Here is a 21,276-nt window from a genome sequence, read left to right as displayed (position 1 = left end):
ATGCAGTCTGCTCATCAATTTATTTTAGCAGATGTCACAAGCTATGAGATTATTTACTAATCCAGTTTGGGGACTTAACATTTCCCATTCAGTTTCTTAAAGGAATGCAGCAGAGGTTGTGTCCTGGTCAAGCAAAGCCCATTTGCTGCCTGGCTGGGTTCTCTACCCTTAGTGTCTTGGACCTATATTCAGGAGGGTAATATTCTTTCTAATCCTCTTTAATCCTTGCCCATTTTTTTTAAAACACAGTAAAAGATCACTCACACCAGGCGGCTGTGGGAAAATGGACTCAAATACCTGACCTCTGACATGACTCCTTATGCTCTTTGCAAGTGCACCAAGAGCTTCTTCAGTAGGAAGCAAAGAAAATGAGGCGATCACAGTGGAATCTCCATCATAAAAAGAGTATCTTATTTTCAGAGAGGTTCAATACTTAAACCAAGTCCTTTCTATTAGAATTTTGCTTTATTTTACAGATAAAAACATTTCCAATTATTTTCAATCAGTTTTAGAATTCTGAAGCTTTAGACTAATGCCTATCTTTGCTAAGCCACTCAGCAATTATATTAACAATTACTCAGTAAAACTTATAAAAGTATCAATATATATAAAAATACTTGTAGCAATTATTAATACATATCTATACTTCTGAGCAATACTCTAAGTGACAATTCAGATAGTAATCAAATAGATATGATATCTTTATTAGAAAATTATACTTTAGGATTTTGTATTAAAAATTTTTATTATTTAATCATGAAAAAATCGTTTCCTTATGCTACCTTATTTTTACTATCATGTCTTACCTACCAGCAAATGTCCTTTACAATTTGACTTTAAAGCAAAGCAATTCTTATTTTTTAGTTTCCAATAGGATATTGAAATAAAATTTCACCCTCAAAATATAAAGAAAATTTTTTAGCTTAAAGAAAATATACTTAAAATAGCCAATTATAGGATTATTACTTATTTTATGTCCTCCACAAAGTACTACTCAGGAATTTTTGCTACCCAGAAAAAGCTGTAAGTTATTACACAATAGAATCATATCCTTTATATTCTACTTCAGCATCTAGCATACTACACTATCCACCCAAAGCAGGCCTTAAAACAATTATTAACTGACTGGATCTGAGAGAGATAGATAGATTAGATAGATAGATAGATAGCAAAAATGTCTTCAAACTCATACCTGTATTTCAGTTTTTACTTAAGGACATTTTCTAACTTTCTGGGAAAACTTAAAATAAAATGAAAATAAATTCAAGACTATTTCTGTTTGAAGAATGAAGAATATGAAAGGTTAAAAACTGAGGGGTAATTTGGTTTGGCCTTTTTTTTTTTTTTTTTTTTTGCTTATGAAAGGACATACTTACAGTACAAAACTGCAAACACTCCAGAGTAACATAGAAAAGAATATATTACAAGATTGGTGATAAAAGAAAATAAAGATAATAATCTGATTTACATTTGTCTGGATTTCTTTTTCTTAAGCATAACATAAAACACTACTTTTCTTAAATATAGTATCAAATTGTTACACAACTACTTTTTACTTCACAATATGTCTTGTGTATCTTCTTCTGTCTCTATATAGATCTATCATTATTTTAAAATATAGTACAGTATTCCATTAAAAGTTGAGTTCTTTTATAAGTTAAGAAATAAGGTCATGCTGAAATTGTACTTCTGTCATTAAAAGGCCAAAAGTGACATAATGTAGTAAAATTCACAAAATATTAAATGGCTTAAAAATATGATGGGATCTAAAATTTCATATTCTTTACCTCAGATATAGGTCTTTATAGTAGTGCAAATCTAAATTACAAACATATCTATTCACCAAACATTTACTGAATGCCCATTATGTGCTAAGTAGAATATAAGACATGAAATGATGTTAAGACAAAAGTCCTGCTTTTTTAAAAAGCTCACAAAAAACTAAGGGAGAGACATATAAACAGACCAAATATATATATATATATTTATATATTTAATCATATACATATATGATTAAGGCACTAAACAAACAGAAGAAAGAACATTATCTCTGCTTGGAAAAAGTGGACAAAACACCTCTATAAAGGGGGCATCAGATGAGCAGGATCTCAAAGAATGAGTAGACACCTGCCAAGTAGAGAAGAGGCTGAGCATATATATAATGGTAGGGAGTCATAATGAGACCTAACTGATTCAGGGAATAGACGTGCTAGAGGTAAGCAACAAAGCAGAAGTGGCAAGGAGCAAGACTGGAGACAGGTACTGGGCCCAGACTATGAAGGCTTCTATACACCCAATACTAAGGGGTTGGTCCTTATCCTATAGGCAATACAGAACAAGAAGAGCTCTTTAGCAGAGTAAAGGTTTGCTATTTAGATTGATAACTCCGGCAATAACCAGAGTAGAGAGGGATGGATGGCATGGAGACCACCGAGGAATCTGTTTTAATAGACCAAGCAAAAGGAGGGGATATGCAGATAGATGATTCATTTTGCTGTTCAGTAAAAACTAACACAACATTGTAAAGCAGCTATACTCCAATAAACGTTAATTTTTAAAACGCAGAGAATGTCTGGCAACAAATACACCAGACAGAAACAGTGGTTACATGAGAGAAGTAGAACTGAGAGAGGAAAAATAGGGGATTATTTTACTTTATAACTTCTACAGAGTATGAATTTTTTTTAAAAAATTCATTACTTTGATAACAATAATTTTTTTAAAAGAACAAGCAGTAAAGGTGCACAATCAGCAGTGGCAGTAGGGATGGAGTACATGGCTAGATCTGAAAGACATTTCGAAGGATATGAGTTGGTAATTTGGAAAGGACCGAGTAAAGGTTAATTAGAGAAGAGGATAATAAAGTCATAAATCAAAATATAGAAATAGAAAGGAGAGGCAAGTTGGAGAAAAAACTAAAGATTTTTTTTAAAAAATCTACTTTGAGACACATTGAAACGTCTGAGGTACCTATTAGATATCCAGGTAAAAATTTCCACAACTAGATAGAAATGCAAGTCTCTTAGACAAGGAAGAAAGCCAGAGTTAAAAGAAATACATTTGGAAATTACCAGCAAATAAAACACAGTCAAAGACATAAACCAAAGCTAACACCTAGTATGTGCTACAGGGCCTTCCAGATTACCTCCAAATCACCTTCTCATTATATCGGGAATAAATCAGAAATTGCTGGGGCCAATTTTAACTAGTACTCAACTATGGACAATATACTCAAATAATCACTCAAGTCTCTTGCTTTTCACTAAAAATAATAAAAATTAAAGCTACTTTGGGAGCTATAGTTAAAAAGACATAATGATGTATGGTCTGATGGTTTCTTTCATAACTCTATACCTATGCTTACACTCAAATTCACTTTAATTTTGAATTGCTTTGATCTTTATAATTTATCTCTAGATTACTTTGTTTCTATTACTTTGCAAATCTTACAACAGCTTTTGACCAAAAGCAATATAATTCTGACCTGAAGTAATGATAATGCTTTATAATCTTCCTCTTAAAAGCAGAGGTTAAAGAAAAATCTCTCTGAAGGCATCTGAAATTAAGGTACTTTGCTCTTGATCAGTCATGCACATCAAGAACCAATTTATCTCTGCAATTAGTTTTCTCAGTGCACATTCTATGAGATTGGACAGGCAGGCTGAATGCAAAGATTCCACACGGAGATGTATTATAGAGAGACTAAGAAAGTCCCCAGATAGAAAGTAAAAACAACTGCTATCTGAATAAACTGAAAATACATGATACTACCTAACAGCCTCAGGAGCAAAGTAAAAGTGATCTTACATTAAAAAGAGAGGGAATGGGGGCTAAACAGCACATCATCCTATGGAGCAACACCTCAAGAAATAAGCATTTGATATCTCAACCCTTCCAACCTATCCACAGTACAATATAATGGAAAGCAAAAGGTTCACTGTGCTCTAGGAATGGGTCACAGACTTTAAGACCACTTCCCTTTTCTCTCTGTACTCCTGCTATGCTACTCAGAATCTCAGTCAAGTGCCCCTTCCCCTCCTCTTTAACACATGCTGCTATAATACAGGTAGTATGGCCAAAGAAAGGTAAGCCTGCTGCTAAAGACCCAGTAGCTTCTCTGATGGATGGGACTCATCCTATAGGCTTCAATTTCTGACCAGCCAGAATGGATTTTACCTTTTATGTATTATTTTTAAAATTCCCCTTATACTTATAAAGACCACTTGGCATGGTCTACTTTCTTAGCAACACAATGCCAGAACCAGTTTTAATATAAAATAAGAAAGAATAACTTTTAAAAGCTACAGATTACATATTCCTAAATAGGTACTCAATTTGTAGAGATTTACTAAACAAGTTTTTGTCATTGTTTTGTTTTTAAATGTTCTATATCACTCTTCTCTCAAGGGCTTCTTCTGTAAGACAAAATAAATTGTCCTCAGGGTGTTGAGTAATTCAAATTAGTTAATTCCTGTCTCACCTATCTTCTCCTTCACCTCTTCTCAACAAAGAAATCCCCAAATCTCATACATTCTAAAGTATTAAAATAATATTCACAAGGAAAGAGGACAAACTGGAACAGCTTAAACAGGAAGAGAAAATGCTAACAGAGCATAATAAAGCAACGACAGCTGTAATAATCAATACTGTTGCCTGACACTCAGACTTGTTAGTAGCAGTAGTGTCAGTCGCTCAGTTGTATCCGACTCTGCGACCCCGACTCTTGGCGACCCCACAGACTGTATAGCTCACCAGGCTCCTCTGTCCATGGCAGTCTCCAGGCAAGAAAACTGGAGTGGGTTGCCCTTCCCTTCTCCAGAGGATCTTCCCAACCCAGGGATAAAAATTTAAGAACCTCACAAATATTATCTCATTTTATTAGGAGGCATGATACTTTGACAGTGCTTTCTACGTTGAGTCATATCTTTTTTTTCTTTATTGAGGTATAATTTAAAAACAGTAAAATGCACAGGCTTTAAGTACACAGTTCAATGACTTTTAAAAAACAGAGACAAGCAACACCATCACCCCAGAAAGTTTCCTTTCCAGTTAATACCTCTACCCTGACCACCTGAGGCAAACTACTGTGCTAATTTCTACCACAATAGATCACTTTTACCTTTTCTTGAATAGCACATAAATGGAATCATTCAGTATATACTCCTTTGTACAATAATGTATTTTTAAGATTCATCCATGTTTTGCTGTATCAGTTGTTCTTTTCTTTTTACTGCTAAATAAATTTTCATTCTCTTGGATACATACCTTGGTGTAGAACTTCTGGGTGACAAGATGAGATTTATGTTTAATTTTATAAGAAATTGCCAAAGTGGTTGTATCATTTTATACATTAAGGTAGCAATGTATTAGAGTTCTAAATATTCCACACTCTTGCCAATATCTTATACTATTCTTAATTATAGCCATTCTGATAGGCGTAATACCTTATTGTAATTTTATAATGCATTTTCCTGATAACCGAAGATGGTGAGCACCTCTTTACGTGTTTATTGGACATTCCAATATCTTCTTTCCTGAAGTATCTGTTCAAGGCTTTTGATTAAAGTTGTCATTTTGTATTTATATATTCTGAATATGAGTCCTTTGGCAAATAAGCAAATTGGAGATACTTTTTTCCTGTTTGCAGTCGGCATTTTCAGTTAAAAAGAAATGATGGTGAAGCACTTCCCTGGTGGTACAGTGGTAAGAATCCACCTGCCAATGCAGGGGACATGTTTTCAATCCCTGGTCTAGGAAGATTACACATGCCACAGAGCAACTAAGCCCGTGTGCCACAACTACTGAGCCCCCAAGCCACAATTACTGAGCCCGTGTGTTGCAACTACTGAAGCTTGTGTGCCTAGAGCCTGTGCTCTGCAACAAGAAGCCACTGCAATGAGAAGCCCATGCACCGCAACTAGAGAAAGCAAGCACGCAGCAACAAAGACCCAGTGCAACCAAAAATAAATAAATAAAAAAAATTTAAGAATGATGGTGAAGAATTTATTTATTTTGGCCACACTGCACAACTTATGGGACCTTAGTTCTCTGACTAGGGATAGAACTTGCACCCTCAGCAGTGAAAGCACAGAGTTCTAACCACTTGACCACTGGGGAATTCCCTGCCTTTTCATTTTTAACACTGTCATCAGTGAGAAGAATTTTAAAGTTTTGAAAAGACCAATATACAATTTTTTTTTCTCTTACAGTTCAGTGCCTATACTGTCCTAGGAAATTTTTTTCTACCTGAAAATTTCAAAGATATTCTTAGATGTTTTCTTCTAAATGTATAGTTTTAGCTTGCAGTTCCATTCAGTTCAGTCACTCAGTCGTGTCTGACTCTTTGCGACCCCATGAATTGCAGCAAGCCAAGCCTCCCTGTCCATCACCAACTCCCGGAGTTCACCCAAACTATATCCATAGAGTTGGTGATGCCATCCAGCCATCTCATTCTCTGTCATCCCCTTCTCCTCCTGCCCTCAATCCCTCCCAGCATCAGAATCTTTTCCAATGAGTCAACTCTTTGCATGAGGTGGCCAAAGTATTGGAGTTTCAGCTTTAGCATCATTCCTTCCAAAGAAATCCCAGGACTGATCTCCTTTAGGATGGACTGGTTGTATCTCCTTGCAGTCCAAGGGACTCTCAAGAGTCTTCTCCACCACCACAGTTCAAAAGCATCAATTCTTCGGCGCTCAGCTTTCTTCACAGTCCAACTCTCACATCCATACATGATCACTGGAAAAACCATAGCCTTGACTAGATGGACCTTTGTTGGCAAAGTAATGTCTCTGCTTTTGAATATGTTATCTAGGTTGGTCATAACTTTCCTTCCAAGGAGTAAGCGTCTTTTAATTTCATGGCTGCAGTCACCATCCGCAGTGATTTTGGAGTCCAAAAAAATAAAGTCTGACACTGTTTCCATTGTTTCCCCATCTATTTGCCATGAAGGGATGGGACCAGATGCCATGATCTTCGTTTTCTGAATGTTGAGCTTTAAGCCAACTTTTTCACTCTCCACTTTCACTTTCACCAAGAGGCTTTTTAGTTCCTCTTCACTTTCTACCATAAGGGTGGTGTCATCTGCATATCTGAGGTTATTGATATTTCCCCCTGCAATTTTGATTCCAGTTTGTGCTTCTTCCAGCTTTACACTTAGATAAATGATACATCTCATATTAATGGTTATGCATGCTATGAGAATATTTCATGATTTTTTCCCCCATTCACACATCCAGATGTTCCATCACCATTTGTTGAAAAGCATTTCCTTTCCCCCACCGAATTGCACTGGTGCTTTTCTCAAAAATAAAATGACAAAATATATATGGATGTATTTCTGGGCTTTTTAAGGCAACTATTTCAAATTTAAATCTAAAATTAATAAAATTTATAAGAATTTGATGGTAGTATGCTAATAAAAACTCAATGAAATATTGCAGCAAACTATTGCTACATCCTAAATTAGACAATACTATTGTAACTGATGTGTAAAGCGTCATACGAAGAACAATCACATCTACAGTAAACCACTGATATTTGGGGATTTAATATTTATGGTTTCAATCATCTGTGGTATCTCTAAATAGCCATGATGTATAAAGCCATAATTTTGTTAAGGCACAATCTGAATCATGTGCTCTGAGCTTGTTTACATGTAAGTAACTTACGAAAGGAATAACCCTAGCTGACTCTTCGGTATCCACATCTCAGCAAGGTTCATGACCAATCTTATGATTTCATTTCATGGGTAAAATTATGTTACCCTGGTATTTCTCAACTATGGAGATTCACAATGGTTCTGGATCATGTTAATCAAGAATGTCAATGGCAGAAAAATGTTAAAGAACACTTTTTATAAATGAGTTTAAAAATGTGCAAAGGACTTGAATATTTACCCAAAGAAGATATACAATCCCATTCTTGGGCATGTATCTGGAGAAAACCATAATTAGAAAAGATACATGCATCCCAATGGTCACTGCAGTACTAGTTATAATAGCTAAGACATGAAAGCAACCTACATGTTCATTGACATATGAATAAAGAATATGTGGTACACATACACAATAGAATACTATATAGCCATTAAAAAGAATGAAATAATGACATTTGCAGCAACATGGATGAATCTAGAGATTGTCATACTAAGTGAAGTAAGTCAGACCGAGAAGGACAAATGTCGTATGATATTACTTATATATAAAATCAAAAAAGAAATGATACAGATGAACTTATTTGTAAAACAGAAATAGAGTCACAGATGTGGAAAACAAACTGATTGTTACTGGGGAAACAGGGAGGAGGGATAAATTCAGAGATTAGGATGAGACATGTACACTGCTGCTGCTCCTGCTAAGTCGCTTCAGTCGTGTCCGACTCTGTGTGACTCCATAGGCGGCGGCCCACCAGGCTCTGCTGTCACTGGGACTCTCCAGGCAAGAACACTGGAGTGGGTTGCCATTTCCTTCTCCAATCCATGAAAGTGAAAAGTGAAAGTGAAGTCGCTCAGTCATGTCAGACTCTTCGTGACCCCATGATCTGCAGCCTAACCAGGTTCCTCCACCCATGGTATTTGCCAGGCAAGAGTACTGGAGTGGGGTACCATCACCTTCTCTGGACATGTACACTACTATATATAAAATAAGTAACTAATAGGGACCTACCATATAGCATGGGGTACTCTACTCAATGTTCTGTAATGGCTTGTATGGGAAAAGAATCTAAAAAAGAGTGTATATATGTATAACTGATTCACTTTGCTGTATGACTGAAAGTAACGCAACATTGTAAATCAGTTATATTCCAAGAAAGATTATTTTTAAAAATTTTCAAAAACAAAGAGCCAATAAGCACATTAAAAGATGTTCAATGTCATCAGTCATTAAGGAAATGCATATAAAAACCACAATGAGATGCCATTTCATACCTACTAGGACAACTATAGTCAAAAGGCAGACAATAACTGTTGGCACAGATGTACAGAAATTATAAACCATTCTTAACCACTCTGCAGCATGAGAGAGCAGAACATTTCATAGAAAAGTATTTTTAGACCTCTGCTTCCCATAATGGAAGACTGGGTAACTCAGATCAAATCTCCCAGATAACTAGAAAAGCTGTTGATTTTTAAAAATTGAATTAAATTTTTTTAAATTGTAAAAATTCTCCAATTTTTACATTGGAGAATTAACAAAGGGTAAAGAATTATGAGGCCACAGTCAAGCAAAGGCAGAAATCAAGAAGTAAGCCACACTTGGGGCTTCTTTTACTATAGGGACATTTGACAATTCTGGAAAAGATGCTTAGGAGGCTATTCAGCCTTTTTTTATCAGTTTCATAAGACTAAAGGAACAAAATTCGCAGTTTAAGGCCTGTCAAGAGTGAGGGCCCTGGCAAAACCTTCAGGATTAGACTGAGGCTCTGAAGGCTGCATCTTAGGAGTAAGAATGAACCAGAAACAAACTAAAAATTTCATGACTGAAGTCAGTTTAGTCATCCAGGTAGACCATAAAATATCAATCCCTGAAAATGAATTAAGGTGATCATGACCTGCTAGTGATTCTTCCAGGCATCTAAGGGCAAAGAAAATTCTCTCTGAAGAAATATAATATTACCTGAAGTTTTAAGCTATTTCTACAATTTTTCAAATAAAATATCTGGCACATAGTCAAAGAAAATGAGGCATAAGAGAAAAGACAGTATAAATATGATGCAGCAGAAAAAGGCAGATAATAAAAACAGATACAGAGAAGTTCTACATATCAGGATTATTAGAGAAAGAATTTAAGATAACTACTTAAAATTTTCAAAGAGATAGTAGATTACATTAAAAATTTTGGCAGAGAATTCAAAACTACAAATAATTTAAGAAATGTGAAAAATAAACAGAAATTCAAGAATCAAAAAATGTTTTAAAGGGGTGAAATCACACAGAGTATGTTTTCTGGCCAAAACGCAATTATGCCAGAAATCATTCATAAGAAGATAATCTTCATATGTTTGGAAGTTAAATACATCTCTAAATGGAATAAATATACCTCTAATCAAAGAGGAAGTCATAGAGGAAATTAGAAAATATTTTGAACTAAATTATATAAAAAGTAATGCTATACTATGCAGTTAAAATTATATTAATATTAGAGGTTAAGAGACTTAAATGGATCTATTAGAAGAAAAAAGACTAAAAATTAATGAGTTAAGTAACTTTAATAAGATACATGAAATAAAAAAAAATAAGATGGCGCTGAACAAAGTTAAAAGAAGGCCATAAAGAGCAGAAATGGATGGACCAGAAAACAAATAGTAGAGCAGATCAACAGAGCCAGAGCTCAGTTCTTTGCAAAGACTAATAAAATTGACAAATCCCTGAGGAATCCAATGCGGGGGCGGATTGGGGGGGGAGGCAGGGCGAGTAACCAGTGCTATGAATTAAAAAGTGGATGTTAGAACTGATCCTGCACATATTAACAAGGTAATAAAAGGATTTTATGAAATCTTTATGCCAGTAAATTTGAAAATTTTGCATGAAATACAGTCCTAGAAAAATATATCTTACCAAAAACTAACATAAGAAAAAATTAAAAATGAGAATAGCTATGGAATGGTTAAGTAACTGAATTTGTAATTAATATGAAATTTGTAAAGGAAATCGTTCTAACAAAGAAAAATACAGGCAGATGGCTTTATCAGCAATTCTACCAATCACTGAAGGCAGAAATAATTCTAATTTTTACACAAATTATTCCTGAGAATGATAACAGGGACCACTCCTTAACTTGGGCTTCCCTGGTGGCTCAGAGGGTAAAGTGCCTGCCTGAAATGCGGGAGACCTGGGTTCGATCCCTGGGTCGGGAAGATCCCCTGGAGAAGGAAATGGCAACCCACTTCAGTATTCTTGCCTGGAAAATCCCATGGACAGAGAAGCCTGTAGACTACAGTCTATGGGGTCGCAAAGAGTCGGACACGACTGAATGACTTCACTTTCTTCTTTCACTTTCACTCCTTAATTTGGTTTATAAAGCCAGCAATAAAGGAAAAGTATTGATCAAAAATATAAGAAAAGAAGAAAGTGAACATAATTAATGTCAGGATGGTGGTCACCCTCATACACTATTAGTGGGAATGTAAATTGGTACATTTTGATGCCTTTGAACTGAGGTGTTGAAGAAGACTCTTCAGAGTCCCTTAGACTGCAAGGAGATCAAACCAGTCAAACCTAAAGGAAATCAATCCTGAATACTGAGTACACTGGAAGGACTGACACTGAAGCTGTAACTTTCAATACTTTGGCCACCTGATGCAAAGAGCTGACTCACTGGAAAAAGACCCTGATGCTGGGAAAGATTGAAGGCAGGAGGAGAAGGGTACGACAGAGGATGAGATGGCTGGATGGCATCAGTGACTCAATGGACACGAGTTTGAGCATGTTCCAGGAGATGGTGAAGGACAAGGACGCCTGGCATGCTGCAGTCCATGGGGTCACAAAGAGTCGGACGTGAAGTGAGTGACTGAACAGCAACAAACTGGTACAGGCACTACGGAGAACAGTATGGCGGTTCCTTAAAAAACTAAAAATAGAGCTATCATATGACCCTGCAATCCACTCCTGGGTGTATATGAAGAAAAATATGATCTGAAAGGATACATATTTACCACATATATTCACCACCAATATTCACCACAGCACTGTTTACTATAACCAAGACATGGAAGCAACCTAAATGTCCATTGACAGAGGAATGGATAAAAAAGATGTGGTACACATATATAATAGAATATTACTCAGCCATTGAAAAGAATAAAACCATGCCATTTGCAGCAACATGGATGGACCTAGAAATCATCATACTGAGTGAAGCAAGTCAGACAGAGGAGAAATATCATATGACATCCCTTATGTGTGGAATCTAAAGAGGAATGATACAGATAAACTTACAAAACAGAGAGATTCACAGACTTAAGAGAATGAACTTGTGATTGCAGTGGGAGGAATGGAAGGAAGGATAGTTAGGGAGTTTGGGATGGACATGTACACTCTGTTACATTTAAAATGGATAACCAACAAGTACCTACTATCATAGCACATGGAACTCTACTCAGTGTTATGTGGCAGCCTAGATGAGAGTAAATAAAGACAGAGAGGGAGAATGGGGGAGAATGGATACATGTATATGTATGGCCGAGTTCTCTCGCTTTTCACCTAAAACTGTCACAACACTGTTGACTGGCTATACCTCAATACCTCACTTCATGGCAAACAGATGGGAAAACAGTGGAAACAGTGAGAGACTTTATATTCTTGGGCTCCAAAATCACTGCAGATGGTGACTGCAGCCATGAAATTAAAAGACACTTGCTCCTTGGGAGAAAAGCTATGACCAACCTAGAGAGCATATTAAAAAGCAGAGATATTACTTTACCAACAAGGGTCCATCTGGTCAAAGCTATGGTTTTTCCAGTAGTCATGTATGGATGTGAGAGTTGGACGATAAAGAAAGCTAAGCGCCGAAGAATTGATACTTTTGAACTGTGGTGTTGGAGAAGACTCTTGAGAGTCCCTTGAACTGCAAGGAGATCCAACCAGTCCATCCTGAAGGAAATCAGTCCTGAATATTCATTGGAAGGACTGATGCTGAAGCTGAAACCTGATGCGAAGAACTGACTCATCAGAAAAGACCCTGATGCTGTGAAAGATTGAAGGCGGGAGGAGAAGGGGACAGCAGAGGACGAGATGGTTGGATGGTATCACTGACTCAATGGACATGAGTTTGAGTAAATTCCAGGAGCTGGCGATGGACATGGAGGCCTGGTGTGCTGCAGTCCATAGGGTCGCAAAGAGTCAGACACAACTGAGCAACTGAACTTAATTGAACCTCAATACACAATAAAAAGTTAAAATAAAGAAAAAAGAACAGTTCTTTCCTTTAGGCAGGAAGGAAGAAGCTGTAATTGGAAAAGGGCAGGTGGGTTTCTGGGAAATGACAATGTTGTTTCTTGACCTCAGTGGTAGTTCCCATTTATTTGCTTTATAATAAATCATCAAGATGCACATTCTGTTTTTTTATTCTTTGCTTTTTATGTATTACAATTTATACTAAAATTTTTATTTAAATTTATGGAACCAGTTTCACTTAATGAGAGAACGGCATAAATATTGTTGACTTTCATTCTTAGATTTCAGTAATATTCTTGACTCTGTCTTTACTTACTCTAAACAGACTTACAACTCATATTTCTTGGAGATTATCTTTTAGAGGTTAATCCTTTAATATTTGCTAGTTTCCAAATTCCACTAACACATTATACTAAAATCTACAATTACATTTTTAAATAAAATCATATTCTTGAATACACTATACTTTCTAATTTGGAACATTGTTTTTAAAACCCAAAATTTCACCTTGGGGGATAACACACATAGATAAACCAATAATCCATATGTTTGCAAGGTGTACAAAATAAAGACAAATGAGATGAGTACAGTTTTGTCTGGGAATAAATAAACATCAATTCAGCAGTTTACCGGAAACTTCCACATCGTTTCCTAACACTGATTATTTTAATCTGTCTTCAATCTTTGTCTACCTAGGCCTCATTTAAAACCTAGGCATCTCCTAGATGTAAGAAGCTTTTAAAGTAACAGGAAATCTGATTTAATGATCTGAAATATGAATGATCATTCATAGGGCCAAGTCATTTTATTTCTTCTCTGTAACCATAGTAAAAGGAACAGCTAACTGAACATACCTCAAATTTTATTTTGACAGCGATTATAAAGCCTATAGTGAAATATTGCTCCTATCTACCTTTCTAAATACTTTTTAAAATCCCCTTTAAGGCAAACATCAAAACATAGCAGACAAAAACAATTCTGCCTCAAATTATGGAGACCCAAAATTTGGTCTATACACTGTTATGAATCTGATTAACTTAAATAAAAGTTGCTGGAGCTGGACTCCAGCAAGTGGGAGCCGCGTTAGACATTACTGACAAAAAGCAGTATTTTCATCATTAAATTTCTTTTTTTTTTTTTTTACTTTACAATATTGCATTGGTTTTGCCATACATCAACATGAATCTGCCACGGGTATACCTGTATTCCCAATCCTGAACCCCCCTCCCACCTCCCTCCTAAAATTTCTTACTTTTGGAACATGAGGATTAAATTCCACAGCTCTATGAATTGCTTCCACAGCATTAATTTCTGCTGTGCTTAACCCTCTTCTGGAGGCTGTTTCTGGAGAGAATCTATAAGAAAAGAACAAAATGAAGAAATAAATATTTAAATACATAAATATTTTAATTTATTAATTAAGGTCATCTAGCCCCTGAATCAGAGGTTTCTGGTGATGGCAAAAGTCAAAGTCAAATAGCTACTATACTTTGGTTCAACATATAAAAGAAGGCAGCATAAGAGATAGAAATCTTCAAGTTAAGGTGAAGAAAGCCTTCAGAAATCCATTAAAGTCACACTTTGAGCAAAGTAATGAAATAAGAAATGCTACACAAGGACATCTAGCGAATCTCATGAAGACAGAAGTATTATATTCTTAGCAAACATTCACTGAGAGGAAAAAAAATCTGTGAACATTTCATTCTAATTCACATTAAGGCATTGTAAGCTAAAGTGAAAGAAAACATTTGCCATTTAGTTGGTTTCTGAGTATCTTACCTGTGGAATAAAGAGAAATTCATTAATGGCAGCCAAAAACACAAGGAAATCACAATAATTCAGAATTATAATCTTAGAACAGATAACATGAAACCTATTTCCCTACCATACAACCTTATCATTACCCTCACAGCTACTATGTACTGAATATACTTTCTGTCTAGCAATGCTTTCGGCATTTAACACACATAATCTTCACACAACCACCCTATAGTATTATTCTTATTTTATAGATGAGGAAGAAACTCAAAGTGATTAACTTGACCAAAGTTCCACAGCTGGTATGTTGTAGACTTTGAATTTGCACCCAAGTTTACTTAGCTCTAAAAACCTTGCAGTTTCCACTGTTACAGACAGTAAGAATCTTCAAAGCCCCGTAAGTTAAGGGTTATTCAGCAGGAAGTTGGGGGGAAAAAGCATTTTTAAAGTCAGTGAATGAAAAACATAATATTGATTTTAGCAGTCTTTCTAAACTTGTAGTTTTCATAACTACTTACTTATCTGAAACAGTCCTTGTCTTCAATAGTGCTGCTGTATAACAGATGGCTGCTGACTTTGGAAGGCTTATATCTATAATAATAATTTTTAATTTAGGTAAGAAACACATAAATACCTTAAGACAATTTTTAGTAAGAATAATTCATAGTTCAATTCAACAGATATGTTGATAATAAAGAAGTAAAAGCACATGGACATGAAATTGGAAGACCTGAGTTTGAAATCTTGATTCTACTATTTACCAACTATATATCCTTGAACTAGCTGCAACTTCTTTAACCTCAGTTTTCTCAAAATAGAGAAATGATCATTTCCTAGCATGGATGTCTGTGAAAGTCCTCATACAATATTAGAAAGTACTCAAAAAATATTTATAAAAGGCTACTTGCTGCTGCTGCTGCTGCTAAGTCGCATCAGTCGTGTCCGACTCTGTACGACCCCATAGGCAGCAGCCCACCAGGCTCCTCTGTCCCTGGGATTTTCCAGGCAAGAATACTGGAGTGGGTTGCCATTTCCTTCTCCAATGCATGCATGCTAAGTCGCTTCAGTCGTGTCTGAGTCTGTGCAACCCCATGGACAGCAGCCCACCAGGCTCCCCTGTCCACGGAATTCTCCAGGCAAGAATACTGTAGTGGGTTGCCATTTCCTTCTCCAAATAGGCTGCTTACAATAATACTATCCAGGGAAAAGGGCGCTGTATAGATAGAATACATAAAACCTCCACCTATTCACAGAGAAAAACTAAGATTAAAAAAAAATTAACAGTAGTTAAATCTAAGTGATATAACCATGGGTGATTTTCATTTTCTTCTTCCTATGTTTTCGCATTTTCTACATTTTCTTAAGTGAGTCTTTTATAAAATAAAAAGAAATTGAGAACTATAATGAAATTATCTTAAAGAATGCCCCAAACAATGTTATCAGGAGAGTAAGACTACAGGACTCTCTTTCCAGGTTCCAGAGTTATACTAGCAAATGGAGAACTAAAGAAGTAAACTTGCTTTTAACTTTTTCAGGACTCTAGAAGAGTAAAAACTGGGGACTGATAAAAATAACTGAAAACACAGAGGCATATCCAGGTTGCTAGTTTTATTTTATTTTTAATGAATAGGTCCATTCTGATTTTTCATTTTCAGTCCTTAAGCTTGTTCATCATACGTATCATAAGCAGGCCATACATCTGATAAGTAACATATGGAAAGAATTTCTCACAAATTTCTCCATGAGCCTATATTACTCTAAAGCACTTCCTAAGAATTCCAGATGTTTAAAAGAAATAAACTTCTCTTTCCAAGTGTAATACATTTCAAACTTTCTAAGTCACGGGGATTCCTAAGCTAATGGGTAGGAGCTTACAACAGGACAGTATGAATAAGTGACATATGTGTTCTGATATAGTGAAAGATATGACAAGAAATATTATGCTTGTTAGGATGTTCTCAGTTTCAGGTTAAAAGCCGATGCCTCACTCAGAATGAGGAGAAAGACTATGCTTCTCTTAAAAATTATCTCAACTCCATTTGTGATAAACTGGCACTGTTATAGTACAATAATAAAAACAGCCAACATATATTGACTTCTTACTTTGGGGAAACTAGTAAAGAAATCGAATACCTAAATTTAAGTTCAGGCTTGCCACTTACTGGCTAGGAGACCTTACCCAATTACTTAGCCTTCTTCAACTCCAGTTTCCTTATTTATTAACTGGAAATAGTAAAATACTTGTCCTACCATCTCTCAAGATTGTTGTAAGCATCAGATGAGATAATAAATTACTCTTTTTAACTAAAAAGCATTGTAAAATGTTGTTCTGAGTTACTCATATATACTGCTAAGCAACTTCTGTTAGCCTTCTCCATCACTCCAAAAGAAATGAAGTGTATAGCACTCCATACTTTTCCAATTACGTCACCTAACATACTATGCTTCAATATAACTACTATTCATTTGTCTGTATGTTCTACCAAACTGCAAATCCTTTAAGGGTTAAGTCCATGTTTTCTTGTTTACCACTGTATTCCAAGTGCCTCACACAGGCACTAAAACAAATGAATATACTTTGACAGAGGGAAAATTTTTCCTTGCAGACTTTTGCTATCAAAAGTATTGATAAAGAAGATACTTAGGGGCTTCCCTGGTGGTCCAGTGGTTAAGAATCTGCCTTGCAATTCAAGGGGATGTGGGTTCAATCCCTGGTCAGGGAACTAAGATTCCACATGCTACAGAGCAACTAAACCTGTGCACCACAACTACTGAGCCCTCACACCACAACTAGAGAGTCTGTGCATTGCAACAAAAGATCTGCGTGACGCAACAAAGATCCTGCATGCGTCAACTAGGACCTGACGTAGCCAAATAAGTAAATATTTACAAAAAGAAGATACTTAATAGTGACTTGTGTCCACAGATTCTAAATATTGACTGGAAAGAATGCAAAGAGAAAGTCACAGAAATACCAGAGTAGGATACCATTTGTGATCACTTTATGTTGGGGGAAAAAAAAAAAAACACTCTAACTATGCTATCAACTAAGAGGGGCTTCCCTGCTAGCTCAGCTGGTAAAGAATCAACTAAGAGAATTATCACTCACCATCATATTTTGCTAGAACTGCTTGGACATCTGCATAGGCCTGTAATTCTAAAAGTGATTCTAGGAGATTTTCATGGATGTTCAACATGGTAAGAGGAGGAAATTCTTTCATTAACTGTATATTAAAAGGAAAAAAAGATTAAAATTATAGCAAATGAACTCAATACAGAAGTAGAAATTCTTTATTAAAACTTTGGAGACTCAACCTCTAAGAAATTTGTGTATATTAAGTATCTTGTTATAAAACTATCAATTAAAAAAAAAAAAAAAGATTCTGGGGAATCCCCTAGGGGTCCAGTGTTTGGCGCTTTCTCTGCCAGGGCCTGAGGTTTGATCCCTGGTTGGGGAGCTAAGATGCAACAAGACGCATGGTACCACCAATAAATAAATGTTACAAAATAAAAAGCCACACAGTGATTATGCATTAACTTAACCAGCAACTTAAAACATATTTTCCGTTTTGAAAGAATAAAGATAAAGGTTAAGTCATCAAATTTACTTACATCTCTCATTATTTTTACTGCCTCTCTTATTCTTCCCAATTTTCTTGCACACATTGCCAGTCTTCTTTTAATATACACAAGTACATTGGTATCTCTCCCTATTTAAAAAAAACAACAAATGACCCAAAACTATCACTTTTATATTATGACCAGCTATTTCCTTAATATATTTATCTATCAATTTTATTAGCCTGGAAGGCAAATAATTTTATACAACATGGAAGGTTCAATTAAAATTAAATTGTGTCAGAATGGAAGAATATTAATAATTGTTGAATTTGGGTAATGAACAATGAATGAAAGTTAATTATATTGCTCTATTTTTATAGATGTTTGAAGTTTTTTATATTAAAAGCTTAAAATATATATATGTGTATATATATACACATATAGGACTATTTTTGACTCTAAGTAATCTGAGTACAGTATATATAAAGTAATATGTGTACACTAGGCAAGTAGATTTTACTATTAAAAGACATACATTAATAGAAGAAATAACATGAGTTTCTGTATAAACAATCTACTATTTTAATATTATCTATTATTTTAACTGACAAAAGATATTCAAAACAAAATTTATATACTAGTGTAAATTTTTGCTCAAAGGCAAAACTACTTCTAGAAAGGGCTAACAAATATTTCTGAACCTATCCCATAACTAAATTTGAGATTATACAAGGACAAATGACATGAATTTTTTACAGATGTAGTTTCATTAGTTCTAGACTGTAAGATTATATATTCCCACAGTTGTGTGTTATAACAACATGCATTAATGAAACATCCTATATACATCAATATTTAGTTTAGAGAGAAAACATCCAAATTTTAATTTCCACAAACAAAAGATTTAGAACTTAACTCCCAGCAGATAATGCATTATATAAACATATTTCAATTTATTGCCCACTCTTTGCCAAAATCATGAAATTAAACCCTATGGCCACACAATATAGCAGGAAGCAATAACATTACAGATTCTAACATCTTTGGTAAGTGTCTCAATCACAACTGGGAGAGTATGCCTAAGAGTGGAAAGAAAGGATGTCAGCTGCTATGGCCCATATGATCTCAAACATACTGTAGAGAAAAAAACCACCAAAGAAAGAGTCAATACCAAGTGTAAGGCTGGTTTTTGTGCTAAAGGGCCACTCCCTGGCACTATATGGAGATATTTTTACAGCCTGAAGAGCAAACCAAATGATATATATACCTCTACTACTGCTTAGGTAAGGGTGGATAAAAGTAACAGCTGTTTATCATTATTAGAAGGTTCTCTTGAATCTTGAATATTTTTGAATTGTGTTCCTCCAATGACCAGCCCAATTCTTGCATGAAATAAATTACTATTAAGTTTCAGAGCAGCACATCTCTCAAAAACCAGAACAGACCTATTCTCTTCCACAAACATTCTCTAGCTAATACACATTTCTGTCTTGCTGACTTGAACAGATCTGTTGTATTTCATGAAGAGCAGCTAATTTTTAAGTATTAAGTTTTAAAAAATTTATTGTTTTGTGTTTTACACATAAAAGAGGCAACTGCAGGAACTAAAAGACAGGTGAAAATTAGTTCATATTCACTTACTCAGTTGAGCTTCATGCTGAGGACTTTGGTGCTGGCACTGTTGTGACCGCCTATAAATTGTTTCTCCTGCCTTGAGTGCCTGTTTAAATAACCTTTCGGCATCTACAATAGTTGTTGCTTCTTCCTCAGCCAGTAGAACATATGCAGTGGCACAGCTTTAAAGAAAGCAAGCAAGACAATTTTAAGGAAAACGGTAAAGCAAGTAGTTTCTTTCAGTTCAGTTCAGTCGCTCAGTCTTGTCCAACTCTTTGTGACCCATGAACTGCAGCATGCCAGGCCTCCCTGTCTATCACCAACTACCGGAGTCCACCCAAACCCATGTCCATTGAGTCTGTGATGCCATTCAACCATCTCATCCTCTGTCATCCCCTTCTCCTCCTGCCTTCAATCTTTCCCAGCATCAGGGTCTTTTCCAATGAGTCAGCTCTTTGCATCAGGTGGCCAAAGTATTGGAGTTTCAGCTTCAGCATCAGTCCTTCCAATGAACACCCAGGATTGATCTCCTTTAGGATGGACTGGTTGGATCTCCTTGCAGTCCAAGGGACTCTCAAGAGTCTTCTCCAACACCACAGTTCAAAAGCATCAATTCTTCAGCACTCAGCTTTCTTTGTAGTCCAACTCTCACATTCATACATGATCTCTGGAAAAACCATAGCCTTGACTAGACGGACCTTTGTTTGTAGTTTCTTTGGGGCATGTCTATTTACATAACATTTCCCTATCTTTACCTAAACTTTCTGTAATAGGGAAGAAAATTTTCTATTCTAAGTTAATCACTAAAGGGATGTTGCCTATAAACTTAAATTATACATAATAATACAACTCTCAGAACTCTGCCTCCCAGGATATGAGCATTATGCTAAAAGACTTTTATTTAGCTCACAGGAAACATCTTGGCCAGGCCCACCTGGAAGGAAGAAATTAACACACTCCTCCAGGGGTGGATAGGTACCAGGAAATGTTTGACTTCACTCCTTTTCCTTTTAGTATAAAAGACTGACTTCTATCTGAGGCAAGAGAGTTCTTTGTAAGCATAAACGCACAATCTTCTTGATTTTCTGGCTTTCAGAATAAAGCTGTTATTCCTTGCCCCAACAACTCACTGCTCAATTATTGGCCTGTCATGTGGCAAGCACTTGCTATGAGGTCAGACTTGGTAACAAATTTCAGTTATTCATAAACACTTTCTATTTTTTGTTTTTGTTCTATTACTGTTGTTATACCCCTCTTGTGAAGGGGTATTGTGTTTTTCATTTTTATTTATCTTATGATGAGTGACATTGAGCACCTTTTTATGTACTTTTTGGTCTTTTATATATCTTCCTAGAAAAAATGTCTATTCAAATCCTTTGCCCATTTCTAATTGGGTTGTCTTTGTTACTGAGTTGTAAGAGTTCTTTCTATGTTCTGAATACTAGGCCCTT

The 21,276-nt window shown here is 35.6% G+C and overlaps 1 protein-coding gene across 23 annotated transcripts in view; it reads right to left on the bottom strand.

The window, feature by feature from the left end:
- ST7L (suppression of tumorigenicity 7 like) overlaps positions 1–21,276 on the bottom strand; it is a 144,073-nt gene that overhangs the window by 89,610 nt on the left and 33,187 nt on the right. For all 23 annotated transcript variants that reach the window (XM_025288086.2, XM_044944548.1, XM_025288083.2 and 20 more), the window contains 5 exons: positions 19,853–20,007; positions 18,263–18,360; positions 17,760–17,874; positions 15,169–15,241; positions 14,145–14,247 (listed from right to left, as the gene is read on the bottom strand). In XM_025288086.2, coding sequence (XP_025143871.1) covers positions 14,145–14,247; positions 15,169–15,241; positions 17,760–17,874; positions 18,263–18,360; positions 19,853–20,007 — 544 coding nt within the window. The remainder of the gene's footprint in view (positions 1–14,144; positions 14,248–15,168; positions 15,242–17,759; positions 17,875–18,262; positions 18,361–19,852; positions 20,008–21,276) is intronic.

Source organism: Bubalus bubalis, chromosome 6 (genome assembly GCF_019923935.1).
Source record: "Bubalus bubalis isolate 160015118507 breed Murrah chromosome 6, NDDB_SH_1, whole genome shotgun sequence".
In the NCBI taxonomy this organism is placed as follows: Eukaryota; Metazoa; Chordata; class Mammalia; order Artiodactyla; family Bovidae; genus Bubalus; species Bubalus bubalis.
Note: the sequence above shows the minus strand (reverse complement) of the source record. Positions and strands in the feature narration are given on the sequence as shown.